At 37.1% G+C, this 25,059-nt stretch overlaps 1 protein-coding gene across 15 annotated transcripts in view; it reads right to left on the reverse strand.

The window, feature by feature from the left end:
- Nucleotides 1–875: 875 nt before the first annotated feature.
- The window catches only part of Lrrc4c (leucine rich repeat containing 4C), a 1,168,074-nt gene continuing 1,143,890 nt past the window's right edge, over nucleotides 876–25,059 (reverse strand). For 12 of the 15 annotated variants that reach the window (XM_058583394.1, XM_058583385.1, XM_058583392.1 and 9 more), the window contains 2 exons: nucleotides 23,399–23,450; nucleotides 876–3,536 (listed from right to left, as the gene is read on the reverse strand). In XM_058583394.1, coding sequence (XP_058439377.1) covers nucleotides 1,572–3,494 — 1,923 coding nt within the window. In that variant the 5' untranslated portion in view covers nucleotides 3,495–3,536; nucleotides 23,399–23,450 and the 3' untranslated portion in view covers nucleotides 876–1,571. The remainder of the gene's footprint in view (nucleotides 3,537–23,398; nucleotides 23,451–25,059) is intronic. The other 3 variants (XM_058583395.1, XM_058583400.1, XM_058583401.1) reach the window with 1 other exon arrangement.

Consider the following 25,059-nt stretch of genomic DNA (forward strand, 5'->3'; position numbering starts at 1 on the left):
CCAGCAATTTCCCTTTCTTACTTGGAAGTTTGTATATGTTTTCTTATCTCGAATTTCCCTAGTTCCTTAAAAAGCACCCTTAATAAATTATATTTGTATTAGTATTGCTATCTACTAGTATGTATTTGTCCTTCAGAGCAAATCTATACTCATACTTCATTGAAGCTAAGCAATCAGCTTATGGAAGAAGAAATTCAACCCTTTCAAAAGGATGGAATGAACCACATGAGGGTGTTTCTGTAATAGCATAACCTGATTTTCTGAATTTTCAGAGTCCTAATATATAGCTTTCTACCTAGCAGAAATTAGAGCTGACACCCAGCAATAAACTGAGATTTTTTTTCTTGTCTTTCTATATAGATTGGGAATGAGTCAAGGACAGGAACCAAGTCTTATCATTTGTGTACCCACAATACCCAAATTATTATTTAGCACATAGTAGGTCTTTAATAATTGTCAAATTGAACTGAATTTGCTAACACTCAGAATCAAAACATTTGCTTTCAACAGCAGATAAGGTAGAATACTTCTACCTTTTTATGTTCATATTTCCTCTGGTCAGTGGAATTTTATTTAGGAGACAATAAATAAATTATAGTGATACTTCCTTCCAAGAGGAATTGAATTTATATCACAAAATCAGTTTTTGAAATCTGAGCATTCTATAAAGGGTAATTCTAATCAGAAGGAAAAAAATACCACAACATCCTTGAATATTGATCTGAAGTTCAAGTTAACTACTGAAGCAGGATCCTGTAGAGATTGACACTGGGACTAAACAATACTCCAGTATTTTCTTTCTTAGAAAGTAGGAAATCTAGTTAACCTTCATGTTTCTCACATTTGAGCCATACTACAAATGAGTTGTGTCCAGGTTACAGAAAAACCAACAATATTTTATTTATAATCTTATTTTAAGCTTTTGAACTACAAATTCTGGTTCTAGAGTTGTTTAAAAGTCATGGGTTTTATAGATGCTCATATGTAAATTAATCTGTTGTTTGCTTACTTTGTTTTACTTTTCTTTTCCATAGAATGGTCCTCCTCATAAATACAGAACAGATTATTACATGAAAAATATAAGATCTTGCATTTCTTTCTTGTTCTTTCTTAAAAATCTATTTCTAATATTGCATTCCCCATTGGACTACTTCATAAGGGTATGAGGGAAAAAGAAAATAAAAGAGAGCGAGCGAGAGAGACAAAATAGACTGGATCTCACCACTAGAATTCACCATAAAAATCTCAAAGTGTAACAGAATTCTTACAAAATTTCCTAGACCAGTTCTTTAGGGAATTGAGATCTATGAAAAATATGGCAATCGGGGAAGGGAGGGACGAGATGTGGGAAAATAGTAAATAACTGCAGCAAAAACAGGTTCTGAGGAATACACATCATTTTGTCTGCTTTAGATCACAATAGAATTTTTAATAAATAAATTTCTTTTTTGTTTTTTTGTAAAGACACTTTTTTGAAACAGTAGATTTAGCCCAGTCATTTGTGTCATTTTTAATAAACTGTCTCTTTTTTTTTTTTTTGATTGTTTGTTTTCTGTAACTCTGTAAATGTTTTAGATTTGAGTCTCTTGTACATTGTCTTTAGAGTTCATTCGGATCAATAACGGTTCATGCACTGAACTGTGTATTGAATTTATTGTGTTAACTGTTGTTGTGTGGTTGAAGGGAGATTTGTAAGAATTATAGTGGTTTAGGTGCTCATGCTCGATAGCAGGCATGGGCAGGTGGCTTTCCATGGGTGTGTCCCCTGTGATCTCATCATCCACATTAATGATTTCAACAGTCCTTGTCGGAGCATGATGGTTTTGCCTATGGTGCTGCTTTCTCATCTTGTAGAAGATGACCAGCATCACTGCCGCCATGAGTGTGATGGCCACGAAACACCCAATGATGATTTTGGTAGTCTTCATGACCTCATCGATTCCTGGGATCCCACTGTTGATATCAGTCACTGGGATGGTGAATGTTTTTTCTGTTGACCTTGTGCTCTGTGGCATGAGAGAGGTGGTCACATTAGTGGTCTCCCAATCAATCACTGGAGTGGGGCCCACATTGTTGTCTGTGGTCCGTGCCTCATCCTGAGAAGGTTCCATTGTCTCTACTGTGACAGTTGAAAAGTAAGAGAAGGGAGTAGTGGTTGCTGCAGTAACATTCAGGGTGGCTGAAGCAGTAGTGTTCCCAACAGAATTACTCACCATACACGTATACATGCCTGTATCTTGAACGGTTACATTCGTGAAATTTAATGTACCGTCACTGAGCACAGCTATCCGTACTTTGTACGCCCCATGTGTCATGACTGTTCCATTTGGAGTAATCCAAGACACGGACGTCAGGGACGTGGAGGCCCGACACTTTAGCTCAGCTGCCATGCCTTCAGTGACATTGAGGTCTGCAGGGGGCTCCACAATCACAGGAGCATAGCATGTGAAATAATTCTGGTCGAGCTCCCCAATGTACCTCCCTTTCAGATTGGGAGGAGTGTTACACCGGGCGCAGCAAGCTGTGTTGGAGGGGGCCATGTCTTTTATCCACCAGCTGAGCCACAGTATGTCACAGTTACAGTTCCAAGGGTTGTGATGTAAGTGTATCCTCTCTAGATGATGCAAGGGTGTAAAGAGGTCATGAGGCAGTAATGTGAGATTGTTGTGGGCCAGGTTGATCTCCACTAGGGACTGAAGGTTATCAAAGGCATTCCGTTCAATCACTTGAATCTGGGACTGTATCATCCACAGTTTTTGAAGGTGCATCAATCCCTGGAAAGAGCCAGGCCTGATTGCGGACAAGTGATTCCCAGAAAGATCTAGCTCATCCAGTTTTATGAGCGGTGTGAGGTTAGGGATTTCCCGGAGGTTGCACATGGCCAGGTTCAAATACCTCAAGTTGGACAGACCTTCAAAGGCACCTTCTGAGATATATGAAAGCCTTTTCAATTCCCCTAAGTCTAGTCGCCGCAAGGAAGGGATTCTGTTAAAAGCATAAGAAGGGATGCTTTCAATGGGGTTGTTTCGCAACCAGAGCTCCTTCAGTTTAGACAAATATACAAAAGCTCCATTCGGGATGGTAGTAAGACGATTGTCAAAGAGTTCCAGAGTGTTGAGGTTCGCCAGACCATTGAAGGCCCCAATTTCAATGGTTCTAATATGGTTCCTACTCAATTGGAGGATTTCCAAGTGCCTCAAGTGCTTGAAGCTGTTCACTTTGATGATCTGGATTTGGTTCTCATGAAGGTTCAGCAGCCGCGTGTTGGTGGAGATGCCATCTGGAACCTCACGCAGGTTTTTCCGAACACAAATAACCTTGCTGAACTGGTTGCTGCAGGAGCACACGGAAGGGCAGGTTTGAGCCCGCACCAGACCAGCCACCACAAGAAGTTGAAGAGCCAGCAGCACCACAAGCAGGGGGTCAAATAGGGCCCTGTTAAACCTAGGACCTATCATTATCTGCTGTGGATGTAAGGTCATCTTGTTCAACATTCATAATTTATCTGGTGTTGGTCCGTCTGGAGTTCAAACAATCTGAAAAAGAAGAGGAAAAAAGGGGTATTAGAGCTTCAGTAGGTGAATTTCTGGAGAATGTTAGTGATACAGTATATCAGCTGATACCATTATTTGCCATATTGAAAGAGACAACAAATCTAATGTCCCTTATTGAGCTTTGTGGCCCATTATTCACGGGAAATATCTCTGCCTTCCAAATTAACAACCGTCCATAGCCGGCACTCTATCAGAAGTACAATCACAGAGAAATGGACCAATGATGGGAAGAGCCCTAATACAGTGCTCATCAACTGAGTGTGACCTAAGCTCATAAAAAAAAGATGTGTTGAATTTTACAGTTAGTTTCAGTGTCCATGACAGATTGGAAAAAAATAGGATTTGGGGGTTATACCCTGCCAAAAATTAGTAAAGACTGATTTTTCATGGGAAGTCATTGTATATGCCAGGCACCATGGGCTATAGAATTAAAAAAAAAATAACTTTATCCAGTAGTGGCTACATAATTCATGGGCCCCAGTGTAAAGTTAGAATGTGGGTGTGTTGTTTAAAACTTATAAAGAATTTAGAATCAGTGATAGCAGACCATTAACCCAAATAGGCCCTTTTAAACAAGGGTTACCTTGTATTGGGGGATAATATCAGCTGTAGGTACTGGCATCTTAATTTAAGGTACCTTTGAAGATGTACTGAAATAGTGACGTGTATACATGTACATAAATTTCGTGAGATTTTTCACATCCATAACTCATTATTATATAAGTAACTACTACCTCTAGGCAAACAAATCACATATTAAATCATTTCTAAAGCAGTATAATTTTTATTTTCAGGAAAAATTTTGCATAACAGGACTATTGTGCCTTATGTCCCTACTCTTACTGATTTGTAGATACAGCAACTCACTTTATTTCTTTTTGCTAGCAAAAGGAAGACTTCTAAAACAATATTTGTTTTCTAGTATAGTCCTCACCCAACTAGATTATCATGGACTGGGTAGTTTGTTTCCCCCCTAATTTCTCATCTCAATATGCATTGTTCCTTCTATAAATCTTTTAGAAAGAAAAAAGAGAGGGAGAGCTCACCACATTCTAGCAAAAATGCAATAATTTAGAACCTACTTTGTATCACCTTGGGCAAGTTACTACTCCTTTCTCTTCTTCAATCTCCTTTTCTAATTTGCAAAAATAGAATGACAATTACACAGCCCTTAAGTGTATGAGAATAATAAAATGAGTTGATGCACATAAGGAACTTAGAGTAACACCTCCCACATTGTCGGAACTCAATAAATGTTAGTTGTTGTTATCATCATCATCATCATATTTATCATATCAAATAGTTTGCTAAGGACAGGTCATGTAAAGATAAAGAATATAACCCTAACCCCCAAAGGGCTTTTAGTTCAAAGGGTGAGGCAGACGGGCAAACATATAATATACAGTATTATGTGTTTCTTTCTATGCAACAAGCCACATTGGCACAAGGGCACTAATGTCAGAGTAAATTAACCCAGACTAAGAAATCAGTGTGTTTTAAAGAGGAAATTCATCTACTCTTGGTTTTGCGGAGGCTGGGAAGAAAGTAAAGATGGGTATTTTAATCAGAAAAATCAACCTGAGTCAAGACAGAGACACATAACAAATGCTAGTATATCCAGGGAATAGGAAACATGTCCTCCTCAATAGAACAGAAGAATTGGAAAAGAGAGTGATAAAGGAAATGGAGATGAGATTGGGTCTAGACGTTGAGAGCTGGTCCCTTCAAACTTAAGAGTCCCCATTTCATCCTGCAGGCATTTATTTCTAGAAAAGAAGGCAGCTCTCAGCTTTGTTCTGAAGAATAATAATGTTGGATTAATATGGGAGAGAGTAACTCTTTGGAAGGAACTACCAGCAAGAATTGCTAGGAAGATATCCCAGTTGTTTAAAGTAAGCCTTGGAAAGAAGCCAAGGACAGAAAAAGGTCCTGATCCATGGTCATCACTTCCATGTCCTCCCCTGGACATGAAGGGCTTTAGAAAAAAGGGCTATCTCCTCTTTAGGACCTAATCTTTCTCTTCTGGTGAGATTCACAATGTAAATGAACAGTTGTGAATAGCTACATTTCCATAACTTACACAAGATGCAGAAGTGGCTCTTTCCAATAATAGGAGATGTCCTCCACAGGAAAAGCAGCTGTCGTTAGCAATCCTTAAGCATATATTCAGAAAACTCCTCAAAGGGACTTTGGTTTCTGTTTTGTTTTCTTTTATTTATTTTTTTGTTTGTTTTGTTGTTTATTTGTTTTTTTTTTATTTTGTTTTGTTTGTGTTGCTTTTTTTGGTACTGGGGATTAAACCCAGAAGTGCTTTACCATTGAGCCACATCCCTAGCCCTTTATACTTTTATTTTTGATTTTAAGACAGCGTCTTTCTAAGTTGCTTAGGGCCTCACTAAGTTGCTGAGGCTGATCTCAAACTTGGGATCCTTCTGCCTTACCTTCTTGAGCAGCTGAGGTTGCAGACATGTACTACCACACCCAACTGGGACCTTGATCATAGAAGGTGATATTTAAAGTTCAACATTGTTTTCTGGCTTTAAATGCTTATTTTGGTCTCCTTCCCTATTGCAGCAAAGAAACTTGACTAATAGGTTCTGAGTTCCTCTTTCTTTCCCTGGCCTTTTATAACTGACCACCCACTTTGCTTCCTTTTTCAGGGCTGCTGCATTTCTAGATTGACTTTTCACACTATCTTATGCTGTGATTATGTGAACCACGTAAAGACAGGCCACATCTGATGGTTTCCTCTTAGTCTACTGCCAACACTGTGTCTGGCTCTAAATAAAATGAGGTTACAAATGTGTAGAATGGTTAATATCGTATTGCAGCTCTTTCTGTACATATAGTGATATGTTCTAATATAGTAATAATTTCTTTTAATTTTCTGCACTTGCTAATGTTTAGATATCTGGAACTTTGCTGAGCATGGAACAATGGGCTGTATCATCCCTACCCAATTTCTAGAAATAAGAAAGGACTTGTCTATAAGCATGACTTTCCTATGCAAACCAACCAACCCAGAGCCAAAATCCTGGTCCCCTCCTTTATTGGGTTTTCAAAGAACCCTTGTATTTGACCAGTATCTCACTGTCTTAATCACCTCAGGACCAGCTACCAGGAAACAGGGGCAGCCCCTCTGTCCCAGAGGCTTTCAAAATTACCCAACCTACCCAATCATAATCTGCTTATCCTGTCTTGCCTTAAAAACCACATTGAAGATTCTTGTCCACATTTTCCCCTCATTTCTTCTACCTCCTGATGGACCTTGGTGGTTTCCAGCATGGCCTCTGCATGCTATGGTGTGCTCTCTCTTCTTGAAAATTATAAGCAAGAGCTCTCTTCTCATCAGCACTCATCTCCTGACCTGCTAGCCTCTCCATATGTGAATATCAAAAAACATCCATTGCAAACAACCATGAAATAACAGGGCCAAGGCACCATATTAACCCAGTCAATGGGTTTTATAGTTCTACTCCATTGTATAGTTCTACCCCTTTATGTTGTGCCAACAGTGTGGTTGGTAGGCTCTATGTCTTGAATTAAATTTGAGTTTTCTTTTATTGGAAATTAAAACATGACCTTAAAAAAATCATTTTGGGCTTCCATTTCCAGTCGAAAACTGTCTACATTTCCAGTGAGGATGGTCCTAGGCAAGTTCTCATTTGTGAGATTTAGTATAGTTTTGCATATGTCACCCCCAACCCTCGCCCCCAACACACACCTCTTGGGGTTACTGGGAATGATTTTTTTTCCCATGTAAGGTCCCTGATACAAAAACCAATTAATATTTTTGAGTTGAAGTCTTAAGTTTTTTCTCCTCCCTTTTTTTTTCAATCAGCCCCCATGTCATGATCTTCCTCAGAATCCTAGTTTCTGACAATACAAGTGGAAATAACTGGTTGAATGGAAATAGCACAGGAGGGAAGATGCTAATTCCTTACTTGGCTCTTGCTACCTTTTCCTTTGTTACAATAAAGACAGCCAGGTCTGATGGACAAGAGAGAAGGCTGTGATATGAGACTTCCTGTGTTCCTAGATCTGTATGAACCTCACTGAGATGGAATTGGGAAAGTTATTTTAAGTCTCTATACTTCACTCTTCCCGTCATGAAAGGGCCATAACTGAATCCACTCAAAAGCCTTTCATTAAGAAAGTTACTGCTTTGTAATAAGCAACATGCTATAAATATTTATTACATGTTAAAAATAAGGTGATAGGGTCCTCAGATCCCTCTTCTTCTGTAAAATAGAAGCAATAGCATCATCTCTTATTCAACATTGTATTAAGGAATAACTGCTGTGATCAGGAATACGCTGTCATTAAAACACAGGCAAATGTGACATTATTATTACTCCTTTTTCCCAGGACTTAGTTTTATTTTCTGCTTCCTGCCTGTTTCAAGGTCTCTGTGCCATTACAATTAATGAGATTTCCTATAAATCAGTCATAAGTAATGATTTATGAATTACAGCCGGTTCAAAGCCAATTTATAACTTACAGCAACTAACACTTGGTACATTGCACTGAATCAAATAAACTACTATCAACAAAAGGTTTTCTACTTTAAAATCTAAATTATGTTACTTTACATCAAAAGCCATGCTTCAACCTCTCTTTCATAAGATGTTTTTATCACATCAAAAGGAAATCAATTTAAAGGTATGCACTATCCATTATGATGCCATCTAACAGCATTTACTTACAAATAGATTTGTGTGGGTTTTGAATTAAACCATGATACTTTTAGCCCTGTCCCAGAGGAGATCTTGACTCTGTCAATAGACCTTTCTTCCTTCCCTGTCCATGCTTCAGTGCACTGATAGCCTAGTGAGAGGCGTGGAGAGAACTGCATGAGGAAGTCAGCTAATGGAGATGCTTTATTTAGCTCAGGATTGTTGCTGACTTGGCATAGGCTGTGTATAGACATTAGAATTAGTTTCAAAGAGAGGTGAGATCAAACAAATTCAGCTAATCCCAACCACCTCCTTCCCCACACTCCCACAGAGCCTTAGCGCTCCTCCCTAAACCTAGAACAGCAAAACCACTCACCCCCATTCCCAGTCCTCCCTGAAAATGGAGCGCCAGAACTACTGGCCGCAAACTCAGTCTTGACTCTGAAGCTTCAACCCACACCTGGCCCTGGCCATCCACATTCAACATGGCTTTGCTATTCCACCAACTCGATTAAGCATCTCTTTCCTACTCTAGGGCTCTCAGGCCTAAGCAAAGGATTGCATTGATCCTTAGGGGAATTAACCCAGAGATCCATCAAGGCTTTCTTAGAAAGGTTCCACCAGGTTCTGTGCTATGGGTTTCATGGAATCTCTCACCTCACCTTGCTGTTTTCACCAATACTAGATTGTTGCATCTTCATCTTAGGTGGTCCTAATCAAGTTCCTACAGTGAAAACTCTTCCAAAAATCAAATTTCTTTTTCAAATAAATTATCACCACACCTTCCCCACTGCCCTCACAGACACTGCCCTACACTGGCGAGGCACTGTCTTCTCTCATCAGAGTAAGCAATAAACTCATCAGTCTTTAACATTGGTTGTATAGGTGATATTGTAGAAGTTAATTTTTCACAATTCATTAAAATGGTTTGAACGTCAAACAAAATACCCGCTGCATCTGTTGCCTGTGTAACATCCTAACCCTTTTCCTTTTTTTGGAAAAAAAAAATATTCAGGAAATCTCAAGTCCCTAAAAAGTACTTTAGACTATGCAGACTTGAGGTCCCTTGTTGCGACCCAGCACCGATTGTGCTATGGTAGCAACTATACACAAAATATTTATAAATAGGCATAGCTATGCTCCAGTTAAGCTATTCATGGGCACAGAAATTTGAATTTCATGTCACATCTTTCAAAATATTATTCTCCTTTTTCCCCCAACCAGCTTGTAGGGCATATAAAAACAGGTGACAGGCCAACTTGCAGACTGTCATTTTCCTGGGCTCTTGTCAAAGCAAACATTGTTAGTACCACTCATGTTGTCAGAGATTACTTAATTCTGGACATGTGACACAGTTTGGCCAATGAAACATAAAAACTCAACAGAGGGAATTCTGATAATATTTTTTTTTTTTTTTTGCTTTCTCCTAAATATGAAATGGGGGGGAAGTACTTCTTTATTCTGTTTCTGGGTACTGCTGACAGTCTTAGACATCTAGAGTTGCTGCAGCCATCTTGTGACCAAGAGGGAAACCAGCCTGAAGATAAAGCTGATGTGCCAAAGAAGGAAAAATAGAAAAATGGAAAGAATTTATATCCTTCAAATTTGTCATATGCAGTTTAATTAATGAATCTTGTAACTGTTCTTGCTCTAGATTTTCTTATTATGTAAAATTATCAAGTTCTTCAGTATAAAAAGGTTTATTTTTTCTTCTTCACGTATAGCTGGATTTATTTGGATATATTCATACACTCACATTATTACCCCCCCATCCTTCTCTCTCTCTCCATTCCTTAGTGGAATATATAAAATTAAAAAAAGGACAAATAAGAAAGTGGAAAACAACTCTGATTCCTTATACCATTTTAAGTCTTAGATCTTTCAAAGAAAGCAAATAAGTTAAGGCAACATGATTTTCTTAGAAGAAAGTTGCTTAGGCTTATTCCCATAATGCTAAGAAGGCATTTTAGGGCTGGGGATTTAGATCAGTAGCAGAGCACCTGCATATTGTGTGAATCTCTGGGTCCCATCATATTTAACTACAAAATAATAAGGAATTCATTCTACTGCACAATTATTTCCTTCAATACCCCCTTGGCTTTTATAGAATGACAAAAAAGAAATAAAGAATAAATTAAATAACAGCATTACCAAAGGTAATTCACTTTGTCAAATCAACTTTTTTCATTGTTTCACATTTTAAGTCTACTCTTGCAAATCTATTGAGAATTCTCTACCCCTCTCATGCAAGGGTAAGTTGTTCTGCAGTTTTCCAGGGAAAAAAATTGTATAATGCTCAGGACTGACCCCTCTAGGCCAATGTAATGAAAAGGCAACCACATTCAAATGGCTAGCTGTAACACAAGGTCTCCCATGTCAGGTCAATAGGCTGCAGCAGGCCAAACACACAGACTTTGCAATGGCCCTAAAATAGTTTGGATTTTAGGAGTTGACATTTGAAGAACAAAATTTGGCTTTGCCTTTGAGTTTTTTTAGAAGATTTATCTAATAATAGATGAATAAATGTTTAGTGTGTAGAAATGACTACATTAAATGTCATTAAATGAGAAGAAACAATAGCTAGAGAGAACTATGCATTTAAAAAAATGAAGACAAAGAAAAAAGAATCCATGTGATTTCACACAATATGGTGCTATCCTCTGGAGAGTATAATAAGAATCATAAAGGAGCTAAATTGGCCATGCCTTCTGGAACTTTCTAATCTTGTTACAGCTGTAATGCAAACTAGAGATCCATGTATAAAATAAAATAATGTATATACATGCATCTAGGCTTTAATGCAATTCTGTGTGAGCAATATTTAAGTGACATAACTCATTGTCATAAATCAATGAAGGCATACCTCATCTTAAAGTTGTCAAAAGAGGATTTGGGATTTTATGTGGGTTTTAAGGGAGTACAGAATTGCACTGAAGCAGGGTGGTGGTGGAGGAGGTAAGAAATTACTCATAAAAGCAGAGGAGGAGCACAAAATAAGAAAACTGACTTAATGAAAGTAAAGGACTTACACACTGCAGGATTTAAATAGTTCAATTGGCCCAACTGAGGGCCACAGCATGCCTGGCAGAAGAGCTGGGATTTGCTTCAATAAAGACACTTAGGAAGAAACTTGAGGTCCTTAAGTAGGGAATGGAATTATAAGAGCTTTGTTGTAAAGTTTCTACCTTTGCACATGAAAGAAATTGGAAAAAGAAGAAAGGTTGTTGAAAAAGTAGGTGATTTCAAAAATCAACATCACCAGTGATATTTTTAAAACTGAAGGGAACTGATCTTCAGGGTGATTATCTGACTGCTGACACATGTACAGGTTCAAGTTAATCCATCTCAATTAAAATCCTGTAGAGCATAAAACACAAAGGCAAAATTTGCTTCTGTGTATGGTCATGTTCAAAGAGTATTAACATGAGCAAAGTGAGTCTAGTATCATTTTGGAAACTGATCCTCAAATTGGTAAAGAGGTATGTCTGACCTATAGTGTTTCTCATATCTGTCTATGATATAGATGGCACATACATGAAGGAAACATAAACATGCATCAGGTTCTGGTTTTCTAACTTGGAGTAATACTGAAGCATAGATAGAATGTTCAATCTATATCTGTCACATTAAAGGAAATAAAAACCAGATTTAGAGTAAAATGACTTTTAGAGGATTGGCTTAGTATTCCTAACTATTCAATCCTTGTCCTTCTCTGAGCCACATCTTCTCAATTGGGAGTGATGTTAACACTTCATAAACAGACACTGTGAAGACTGTATGAATCAAATGGCATAGTTTATACCAAAATCGAGTCCCCTAACCTGCTCCGGCATCTCCACACACCCAGTAAGAGAAGGCAAAAATGTAAACTCTTTACTGACTTTTCTTGTGCTGAATTCGCATCCAGTATTAACTATTCTTTGACTTTATTTGTAAGATATAAGACAGACCCTTCAATTTTTCCTCATTGTTCTTTTCATAGTCAAGTCACCTTTTTTTCTTACTTGGACCACTGAAATATCTTCTTTATTGTATCGTCTACTTTCACAATTGCCTTGGCATAATTAATTATTCATAAAATATTTAGCAAGAATTTTAAAATATAAATATGTCGCCAGATGTGGTAGCACATTCCTGTAATTTCAGCTACTCGGGATGCTGACGCATGAGGATTGCACATTCCAGATCTGCTAAACAGCTCAGCACTATCCTATATACACATACACAGACTCATATATATATGTGTGTGTATATATACACACACACACACACACACACATATATATATATATATATATATATATATATATAAAACATATATATATATATATATATATATATATATTTCCCATCTCTTTCTTCAGTTGAAACCCATATTAGCTCCACAACTTTTTATAACACAATGCCAACTGCATTGGTCTCCAATACGTGATCTGACCCCTGTTCAACTCTCCAACCTTTTCTCTTAACTTCTCCAACTTTTCTTCAACACTATTGACCTTCCTTCCTTCTTCAAATGCTCCAAGATTGTATCCCATTAGACCTTGGTAGTAGCATTCCCTCTGCCTCTGTACGTATCCTTTGATTTTTGTGTGGGTGGTTTTCTTTATTACTTAGAATTCCCTTTAAATTTTACCCTCCTAGAAAGTTCTTTCTGATCCTCTGGGACTGAAGCAGTTCTTCTCTCATATTTAATAAATTACCATATTTCATTTTCATCACAGTATTTACTCTATTTGCTATTTCTCTCATATGTTCAGGTATTTATTTTCCTACTGACTGTCACATCTCAGTGGAACGTTAATTTCCATGCAGTAGAGATTTATCTACTTTATAGTCTGTGGTATTTTCTTGAAAAAAAGTACTCATCAAATATATGGTCACTGGGAATGCATGAATGAATGAGTTTTCAAGCAGATGGAGGCAGGTTGCACACACTTAAGGCTGTACAGATCAATTACAAAGTGGAGCCTCATTCAAAAAGTAAGAATTTCATCAATTTCTGTAATGATATCTGCCTGGTTTGTAGTTAGTTGCATAGAAGTATTTCCAACCATGAAAAGCCGGAAAGAACAAAGAAATTTACAGAGCATTTCACCATCTCCTTGCTCTTTTTGCATGTGTTTTGCGGGAGGTAGAGGAGGTTTCCCTGTTTTTTCCTTTATGTCTATGTCTATTATTATCAGGAGCAACCCTGTTTTATGTTTGACCAAACAATGCCCCCTGCTGCATGTGCCTAAAATAACATGATTGCCTTGAAAGTTCCCTCATAGAGGATGCATAGTTGTTTTCTTGATTTGTTTATTCACATGATACCTCCCTGGATTTCAGAACTGAGGAAATGAACTTCCACTGCATTAGATCTGACCGCTCTTCCAGCAGAGAACAAGCATCCCTGTAGAAAACAAGTCAAATCTTCCGTATATCCCCTTTAAAATGGAAGACCTTCTTGGTCTTCACATGTCTGCCCCAGGGACAAATTTGAAACATTTAATTAAAAATCCATGGGTTAAAAAGATCTCCTAATACTACTATCAATATTCAAAGCACAAAGATGGAACTGGCAAAGGACACGGTGGCAGCTCCAATCTTGTTTTAGCACCAAAAAGTCAAATCTACTTCATGCTAAAAAATCAGACCGAGAAATGCAGTTAACACTTGGCAGGTCTAAAAATAAAATTAATTTTTTTTCCTTGCTTGTTTACCTTCTCATGATGCAGGAGAGATAAATGTACCTGGCATGAGGTTTCTGGCTGTTTATGAGTCCTTTTGATCATCTTCACTTTTTGAAGTTGATTATTTATGAAAATATGAAATATAGATGACTAACTTGTATCTCAAATTATATGGTGGGATTTGTGGTGTTCAGGAGAATGTTTGTATTTTTATGACAGCTATTTGCTTGAGCAAAATGCATAACCAAAGAAAAGAACCTTGAAACCTCCAGCTCAAAATATTCCTTGATATTTCACTCTTTAGATTACAAAATCAGAATGCTCCGATTATCAGAAATGTGCCTCACTGGAACAATGCTTGCCTTCACCGCTTTACTAATAGCCTATGTCTGAGCCTAAACAATGCATAAAAACTTATTTTCCCATTCTTTATTCCCCCCCTCCCTCAGGTTCAGGTGTCACCAGATAATTAATGCATGCCATTCCTTATCTGTAAAATTGGTCTTTATTTTAAAATATACTTTTCCCATGTAATATTTTCAAAGCAACACTTTACAGGATTGGTATAGCAACACACAGGCACCTAGACCATCACAGTTCCAAAAAAGTAATTCACCAGTGCCACTAGGACAAAGCTCAAGTCTCTTACTGCCTCTACCCACTAGATGCCAGCAGCTTCCCCAGTTGTGCAAAGCCATAGTGCCTCTGAATATTGCCAAATGTCTGAGGTTGGGGGCGGGGTGAGTGTGTGCAAAACTGTACCCTGAAAAACCAGTGCTTTAGTGTGAAATGAAAGGCACTTCAGGATCCTGTACCTGACTGTTCCCATTCTCATCTCCTATGACTATCCCTAACAGTCTAAAAATATTTCCTCACTCTAAAAATATGTCCCCTCCCCCTGGCCCTGCATCTTTCCCTCATCAGGGACTTCCTCCTTTCTTTGGCCTGGAATACCACACTCTGATTTTTCCACCAAAATTAAACCCAACCAGAGTCAATTTGATAATGACTATCTCTATTAGACTTTCATCCTTTTTATCAATCCATCTTCCCCCTAATTGTCTATAAGGGCAAGATTACAGCACTTACCAAATCCATTGGTAAATTGGTGAATGTAGATGAGAAGATGATCAAACTAATCTTGTTCATAAGCTTTTGAAGACTGAAACTGGATGATGCCTAGATATTCAGTAAACATTTGCTGAATTGAATTACCGAATGCATCCCCATATTTCAATTCGTAGTCAGGAGCAAGTTGATAGGGTAATTTTATAATAATAGAGAGAATATGAAGGTCTACTGATGAGACTTATGTAAGCCAAAAAGATGTAAGTGGTATACATCTTGTTATAAATTGTAAAGGGAGGCTCAATAATCACTCCTTACCACCACTCTCAACAGACAAACAACAAACAAACAAAAAAGCTTCTCAAGGTGATTGAAAACAATGGTTTAGGGTAAAAAGTTATCTTTACCAACAGTAAACAATATTCTAACTACACTATCCAGAGAGCCCAGTATATCATGTAAACTCAACATATGTGTATTAAATGAAAGAATTTATAACTGACTTCATGAAAGGGTTGATTGTTGTAGATTACCAGCTACTTACACAGCTAAGCCGATGTATGTTGTATATAGAGTTTTTAAACCTCAGATATATAATTTTGTGTAACTCCGGCCTGTCAAACTGCCTAGGGTTGGCATACCTTAATTTTTGTACTGTATTATTATGTGGATACATGAGTTGATATAGAGAGAAGGATTTAGAATGATGTCTAGTACATAATCAGTATTGTATACATTTTTGTTCTTGTTTAGTTCAATATTTAGTTCTTGTTACAATGAAGTCCTTATATGAAGAATGATCCATAGCTTGACTATTATCTAATGTTAAATCAATATGAATCATACGATTAAGTTCTCTTAGCTTAATTTCTTATCAAAAACATTATTTAATTATTATTAGCTTTTCCATGAAATTGTATAGCACAATCCATAAATTCCTACGACATTTACTATGGGTTTCACCCCAATTGTGAACCTTTGACATTACATACAATTTTCTGTTCACTTGTGATTGTATATTTTAAATAAAGTTTAGTCATCAATTTTATCATCACATCCTCATGGAGAATTACACTAAACAAAGATTGTGAACAAATTATTTAAGACAAATTCCCATTGTGAAAGGTTTGGGATTCAGTCTACTCTGGTGCCATAGATCTTTGCCAAACACCTTATATTCAGGTAACGGTTTGTCACTTTGTCATATCTTTAAGGAATTTGTGGTAAAGGAAGAATCATATACAGAAAGATAATATTGGGTCCTGAGCTTCTTCAGCAGAGAAGAAATGGGACTTTTCTACTCTACAACTCCCTCAGGGGAGAATGCACTACTGCATTATATAATGCATTAATGTTTATCTCTTTAAATGCATTCTGGATGATCATGATTGATACCAAAGGAGAAAATATCATGCATATTAATGTAATTGTAGAACAGGAATAAATGAGAAAAGATAACATTCCATTAAAAACTCCATTACATTTGTATTTAAAAAAGCAGGAAATAAAAAAGAAAAAATAATCTCAAATCTACTGTTTAAGAGAAGTTAAATTGCAGAAAATGGACATATATTTTAACCTCTCAGGATTTATAATAGGATCATTTTCTCTAGACTCTCAGACTGAAAAGTGGAGGCAAGAAAAGCTAATAAAAGAGGTTGGACATCTCAAATTATGTTTAATCAAAATTACAAAATATTATTGTTCTCTTCATAACATTTTCCTCTCAGCCCATAAACTAAGAGTTGTTTTTCCATTTTTTCTTGTGAATATATATATATATATATATATATATATATATATATATATATATATATATAAAGAACCTTATTTAATAAATGTCTTAGGAATTCATGAATTGTACTATACAATTTCATGGAAAAGTTAATAATAATTAAATAAGGTTCTTAATAAGTGAAAAAAAAAATATATATATATATTTGCGTGTGTGTGTGTGTGTGTGTGTGTGTATTTTCTCTGACCAGGTTACTAACAGGGAAAGTAATTAAAGAAGCTTCTGAAAAATATAACAAGCTCATCTGGAACATAAGTTCTCAGCAAGGTAAGCAGAGAAGGATTTGATTTCAAAAAGTTGGTAATGCAGTCAAAGGCCTGGCTTCCCATGTTTCCTTTGGATTGATGACTGGGATGGGAAGAATTGGTAGTCATTAACCCCCAACTGCTCATTAATCCTTAGGAAATGCCCTGTTCCAGGGTCATCATTCCCTTTATATGTTGAGAACAAATAAACAATAGTACCCAAAAGGCATATGGATTTTTGTAATGAGAAATTCAATTTAAATTATCATGCAAGGCAATATGAAGAGAATAAATATCATTTATAGAGAGTCATTTAGACTTTAAAACCACCTTCCAATGTTTTACCAAGTACTTTCTTGTTCATTATTAAACAGTATAAAGTCTAAATTTCCTAGACTATAACCAAAAACGTGTGGTGTGATATATATATATATATATATATATATATATATATATATATATATATATGCCAAACACTAAAGGTATCTAGGAATCATTTTATAGCAGGGTGCTGGGACCCTCCAATGCCATTTGAACCATAATAACATATTATGACAAGTCTGCTTGCCAACACTTTACCTAGGAGGAAACTTCTTCAACTTAGTAATTTCCCATCATTGATCATTTGAGGCAGGGTACTGAAATAAGCCTAGCATAAGCAACATAAAATCAAAGCCAAGACCATTTGATTCTGAGGATCATTGTAAATAGTCAGGATGTTCAGAGAGAATCAGTGAGATTTGACAGGAAGGCTGGCCAACCTGTGATCTGGTAGGATATGAAGATCTAGGTAAGCACAAGGGCTAGCATTCCAAGAGAGAAAATAACATAGGAATTTCCTTCAATAGTATTTGTTGGTTGCCTTCCAAGAATCATGCGAAGCATTTACTTCTTCACACATGGGACCAAGTGTCTCCTGTTAAGGATCCCACAGTGTACTATATAATTCATAAATTAGTAAGCAAAAATGATAATAGAGTGAAAAGCACTAGAGAAGATGACACAGAGGGTTCACAGGAGCACGGAAAAAAGAGCACACAGTAACAAAGAGAAAAGACTGTTTGAAAATAGGCGGGAGCTGGGGACCACAGGAAGTGAACATCAGCAGGAGATAGAAGGAGGTGCAAGCTGACTTCTACCAGGAACCTATGCTTAAATGTAGTGGGATAGGTTGCTGGGAAAGTAAAATAATATCACATTGAGAAAAAAACAAACAAAAGAGTTGGATCCTATGTTAAGACAGATGATTAATTGCGGGGACTTGATTTTTCTTTTTGTTGAAAGGGAAAAGGATATTGAAGAACATATTCAAGAAAAAGAAGGCTGTTGATGCATACAATATGGATAGGAACAAATGAACAAATAAAACATCTCAATAAATAAGTTCTAAAATAATGAATGTATAGATAAGGCTCTGATTTAGCCTAAAACATAGGCAGATATGCATCATGTTTTTTATAGCTCTACAACAGAATTTTCACTCTGTGAAACTCATTGGCTGCCTTGACTTCTGTTTATTTTACAGTTCCTAAAGCACAGGAGCAAGTACTGCATATCTAACCCTGGCTCCTGCTGACTATCTCAGACCCACCGCCTTCCAGTTTTCAGCATGACTTAAGAGTTTAATAAATTCACCAAAATGACCCACAAAAACCTGATAAGGAAACTCTCTTTAATTGAGTCTGTGTTTATGAGATCTGAGCAAGGGGAGGAAACAGAGTAGACTCTTTCTGTGATTTCCAGTCAACGTCATTTAATCAGAATGCAGATAGCAGGGATGGCCTCCTAATTGAAACTGGAAACTGGTTTCAAGTAACCTCAACACTATTCGCATTGCATAATGAGGAAGCATTGGTGATGACATGTCAGATAATGGAAATGACTGGAATAGAGATTTCTTTGTTTCCCCCTAATGACTACAAAAGAGGGAATTATTCAGCAAATGCAGACATTTGGAAATTGGATTCTTATTTATTTACATAAGGCAGTCCTCATTTTGCTTGGTTCCATGTTAACCATAAGTCATGTATATTGGAAAAAGTCATCTTTCTGCAGTCTCTGTATTTGCTCTAGTTACCATGGAACCTTGCAAAATGATGACTGCTGTTCCAATATTAACAAACCAGTTAACATAGTACTATGCAAAGTAAAAACTCCCTGTATTTTCCTGTATTCATTTTGCCTACAAGGTATAATTTGCAAAAATATTCCATGGGGGGAAAATGAAACATATATATGAAAAGCAATAGGGAACTTGGTCCCCCAAGGTATGTTAAAGTGATGAGAAACAGGGAAACCTGAATATGCCCCTATTTAGGCCATTAGTACTTAACCTACTTTTTCCTTGGTTTGAATGATGAAGATTCCTTTTTGGTTTATTCTCCCACCATCTGTCTTTTTTCTCTAAAGGATACATTTTATAAAGAACAATTCAACTGAAAAAGCACAAGACTGACAGCCTGATTCCAATAGGGATATTAATTACAGTTGCAGGGTGACAATAATGTAAGTCACTTAAATGTACTACACCATTCTGTCAAGTGAAGACAGAATATGTGTCCTTTGTATGCCAAAGGCATAGGAGAGAGATAAAGGTTAATGTTGAAAACACTTGGGAAAAAAGTAAACTCTACAAAACAAGGGTAAATTATGGTAAGGCTGTCACTCCTACACTTTCCATTCCTGCTTTTCAAACTGTAAGTACCATGCCAACAGAAACTAGACGTGGGATGGGGATGTAAACAAAACTCTGGGATCAGTGTTTGGGAAACTCTGGTCTACAGGCAAAATCTAGCTCAACATTTCTTTTTGTAAACAAAGTTTTATTAGATGATCCTATGAGAGCTTGTGTATGTATTGTCTATGGGGTGCTTTCACACTGAAGTTCAGAGTAATTCTCATGGATAATAGGACTTACATAGCCTGAAATGTTTACTAACAGTCACTCGATGAAACAAATTTGAACTTTTCCTTCAGCACAAGAACATCTTTTTCTGATCTACTCCTTTCAACCTCAAGGTTGCCAAGAAAGATGATCTGTTAGGGAATGGAAGAAAAATATTGGGATATCTACTTATAATTAACCATCATCTAAGAAATGATAAAGGAAGTAAGCTTTGCTTGTGTGGAAGTGACGCCATGTGTCACATAACATATGTGAGGAATCCTGGGCAAAAGAGTGGCTTCCTGTGGTGTTCATGCTTACTCACATGCTTACTACATGTTATGACATACTGCTATGTCTGTATGGTTGGCTAGGGTGACTCTATGCATTATATTATTTAGCTTTAACTAAACTAACACAAAGCAGATAAAGTGTATTAAAATATTTTTTTCAAAAAAAATAGAGAATAAATGCCCTAATAAGGAAAGAATAGACCCCTGGACAGAAAAAAGTGGAGCCATATTGTGTGTGCGCGTGTGCACACATGCACCAGTGAAGAGTGTGCATATATGTGGAAAAATCACTCTCACCAGCAATTATGGCCTCTCAGAGTCTTGTCCTAGCTAAACTCCATCCTTTCTTTTCTGATTCACTAGATATCCACCAACATCTCTGACTTACTCCTGGATTCTTTTTGATATTTTGCTCTCAGGAAACCTTGAGAGGGTTTATGAATTTTCAGACAATTTTCAACTATAGGTATTAGATAGAGTTGGAAGACTGATTTTATTTTACATTGAATCCATAGTAATAGAAAATCAGAAATGTGGGGGAGCGGGAGACACAGAGGGGGGGAAACAAAAACAGTGTGCTTTCTATGTGGTAGAGACTCTGAGTGACTTGCATATACAAGTTTATTTATTCCTCATAAACTCATGGAGTAAAAGCCATTATTCTGGTATACAGATGAGAAACCAGATGCTGAGTTTGTCACTTATCTCAAATCACTCAGATAGTAAATGAGCCTGGGTCTGTCTAACCCTCCCTGCTGCCTCCTTTCCCCAGCTTTAACCATGGTGCTATATAGATTGCTTTCTACTAGCTCTGTATGCTTCGGATCAATGACTTATTCTTTCAGCAACTCATTTCTAAAGGCACCAAGAGAAATACTACTACTATGATGTACTAGCTGCAGTACCATCTTCAATCTTAACAAAACCTATTGCTTAGAAGTACTCACATTCACTTTGCCTTGGAGAAACCAAGGAAGAACATTTAAGATCTTCTCCAAGATTCAGAGCCAGCCTGGGGTAGACCAGCAGCTTCAGATTGATTTTCCTGTATATAATACCTGGCTGTGAAGTGTGAAGGATTAAGGCAATCTAAGTGAATTTACCCAGCAAAAAACCTGGTACACAGTAGGTACTATCTACATAGTATATTTTGTCTTTCCTAAATCAGTTTCTTCATACTCCTGGAACATGACCAGAATGGGGATGTTATGCTCAAGTCTGAACACTAGGGCTGAGGAGGAATATCATTCTGTGCTGAATAAATCAAGGAAAAGCCATACCTGGGGACGAACGTGGCCCTAATATGTAGATGGCAAACTTTTAACTGGCAGTGAAAGGTTCCTTCTTACCAACATGTGCTACCTTGGTATACTTCACTCCCAATTCTTTTATTTTTGAGGAAAAACATTTCCAGCTAATAACACAATTACACTTAAGTATCAGGCCCCATTTTAGTATTATTGCATTTGTTAAATCTAACTGAGTCCAAATTACTTCCTCAATGCTAATAAGAGAAAAAGGAGGAGGAGGAAATAGAGGAGGAGGCAGAGGATTTGCTGAGGGGGATGAGGTTTGGGAAGGTTAAAGGAAGAAAAGAAGACACATATACAAAGTGACAGAGAGAAAAACAGAGAGATATCAATGCTGCATATAGACTCAAGTCCGATAAATGTCAGTTAAACTTGCTGCCTACGGTTTCTATGGAAACCCCTTAAGTTAAGAGGGGAACACAGACATTTTTTGGACTGCAATTCACAAGCTGTTTATTTAATTATGATGAAACATGAGACTGTTAGGGACAATACTATTATCATACTGATAGCATTTAGGATTCAACAAATAGGTATTGAAAACTAAAAGGCTGATTTTTTTTTAAAGCATTAACTTCTTGCGAATGACATGCGATTAAAATGCATCTTGTTTTTACAGGACTTCACAAATTACTTCCCTCAGGCGAACCCCAAATTAGCAAAATGACATTCCTTTAAAAGGGAGTTCTTTAGAGGTTTCATGCCAATTATAACCCCCTATGCCCAGTGAACAAAACCAAGGTCACAGCATATTTTCAATTAAACCCAAGATAGCACCAAAGTGCAGCACAGCTGGAAAAGCAAGCACATTATTACCCCATAGATCATTTGTGAGCAATGAATAGGTCTCCGGTGCTTTTCTGTTTTATAGGCATTTGAATATAAAAATAAAGAAAATAGCTTCAGATTAGTTCTTGCCTTCCAAAATAAACAGCCACTTTTTTAGGGCATTATTCCTTTTGGCCTGAAGAAAAACGATTTGAAGCCATCACTTTTCTGTCTCTGATGGTCGGGAAATCATTCACTTAGCCTTTAATTTAGCCTGGAGAACCATCGGATTGATAGTCATTCATATCTTCATTAGTTCACTGAACAGACATGTCGTTTTCCACCTACTATGTGTCAGGCACTGTGCTAGGGACAGGAAAGGCAAGAAAATTAATCCAGTTCCACCCCTAAGGGTGGACTTTCAGGAAGGAAACACATTAATAGGGAGGGCCAACTATGGCTCATAGGCACTAGATAGGTAAATGTAAATATGGAAACGCAGAACCATCAAAGAGATTACCATTTAATGGATACAAAAAGACACATAGTCATAAATCATCAGGCAAAGAGTCATTCTTGCCTGCCGCCTACTGATCTTATTTTCCTGTAGGTAATATTACCACCAAGGATGCTGTGCTACAGCCCAAGGTAAATGGGTATATGTGTATGGCATCTGCTGGTTGGTAGAGGGTAGGCAAAGAAGGGAGCTTCAGGAATAGTCCCATAAAATAATGACATTTCCAGTTGTGTCCATGTGCTCCAGTAGCCTTATAGAATCTTTGGCCCATAGAAATGACTGAAGGAAGAGGCACAAGAGAAGTAAATCCCAAGGAGAGTCATTTCTGGACACAAGCTGGGAACATGAAAGCAATTTCTAAATTGGCAAAGAGAGACACACAAGAAATTTGCAAATATGACTCAGTGGATATGTTTTTCTTGCTACATTACAGCTTATCTTTTGAAGTGCAGTAGTGGTTTGCAGTGGCTGGACTTCCCACAAATTGCTCATGCTAGCAAAGCCAGTTGTTGTTGTTATCGGATTTGACAGTGTATAATGAGCCACTTCACATTAGCTGCTGTTGTAGTGTTCAGCATATTGTGGGAACGATTTAGCATGAATCATCACCCACCTAGCTCTCCATTGGGGTCTCTGTGCTGCAAATAGGCAATGTCTTTGCCAATCTAAAAAAAAAAAAAAAAAAGTATCCATTAGAATAATTCAGCACACTTCTTGATCTGCCACCACCACCACCACCACCACCACCACAGACACCACTGGTGACAATATTTATTGAATCACCACTGTATTTTAACACTGTTCTGGGAAGGAAGCCAAGGCAGCTATTTTAACCACTGGCCATTTTGAACAATGCATTTTTTTAATGCCAATAAAAAAAAATGCATTTGAAGTCAAAAGATCTGGAGTCTACACTTGGTTCTTACTTATTAGATTCATGACCTTATGAAAGTACGTTTTATTTCTGATCCTGTGTCCTAATCAGAACTACCTCGTAAGATCAAATCAAACACTGTTTTATAAAGAGGAATAGGAAATAATTAAACAGAATACTCAATTATTAAAGTCAGATGAGCTGTTCTGAGTTTGACATAGGCATCTGCTGGAAACTCCATTTGGGATTTTTTTTTCCGCACATACAAAAGGAAGAGAGATATTTAATATATAATCTTTCCTTTTTTCCTCCCCTCCCCCCACTCTGGGATCACTAGCAGGATAAAAAATTAGAATCTAAGATTGAGGGCCACCTAGAACTTTTGAGCAAAGGTACACAAGAAGACAGAATCTGGATTTTGCAAAGCTTAATGAAATAAAAGAAGAAATATTCTTTACTTCCCACGGTTACAGAATTTTATATCCCCGAGCTTAAAAATACTGTTGTTGCAGACGTTACATAGGGGAAATCCTGAGCAACAGCAGATGGAACGATCCCACACAATCTGTAATCAGGATCAAGAAATGGAAGTGGATACTGAAATCACCAAAGATGGAAGTGGATACTGAAATCACCAAGAATTCCATCAGGAGTAGGACTGGAGAAAACAAGAAGTAGGTGTTAAAAATCTTTAAATAATGAAGAAGGGTAAGTGTGGATCTGTAGTTGGTTGCAGGAAGAAGGTACTGGAAACAGGGACAGTCTAAGGGTACAAGCGTCAAAGTTTGGTATTTTAGCAACGTAGGTGGTTCTACTGGGATATAAAATATGATGAAGTGCTTTTCAAACTTCAATGCATTATGGGTGAATATTATTAATCAAGTAAAACTATAATTAAAACATATTTTAGAGAGTATCTATTGATTTTCTGTCAATAGCTTAAAATCTAACTCAAACCTATAAAAATGTTCTTCATATCTCATAGTCTCAAAAAAATTTAACTACCTTTCAGTGCCACATGTGAAATATGAGTTACAATTTGATGAGCCTGGGATTCAAAAGAATATCCGGGAAGGCCATAGGTAACAGTATGCATAGAGGTAACAAAGAAAAGGTGACAGTGAAAGAATTATGTTCATGGCTAAATCAAACAACTAATTCTCAATTCTCATTTTAGGCAAAACTTAGGAGCATCTGACACAGTAGCATTCTGAACTTTCTGAAAAGCGCCTTCCACTTGGTTCCTGGGAACTACTCTAAATGAAATAGCTTATTTGATGAAATACGTTTATAGAGTGTCTGCTCTGCTCAACCTCTATTGCTGGTTCTACCTCTTCTTCATCTATACTTATTCTCTAGGGAGGTCTATGATGATCATCGATAAATTGAGTACTGACAGA

The sequence above is a fragment of the Marmota monax genome, unplaced genomic scaffold, assembly GCF_021218885.2.
Source record: "Marmota monax isolate L192 unplaced genomic scaffold, Marmota_monax_Labrador192_F-V1.1 WCK01_AAM20220418_F8-fsc00047, whole genome shotgun sequence".
Taxonomy (NCBI): Eukaryota; Metazoa; Chordata; class Mammalia; order Rodentia; family Sciuridae; genus Marmota; species Marmota monax.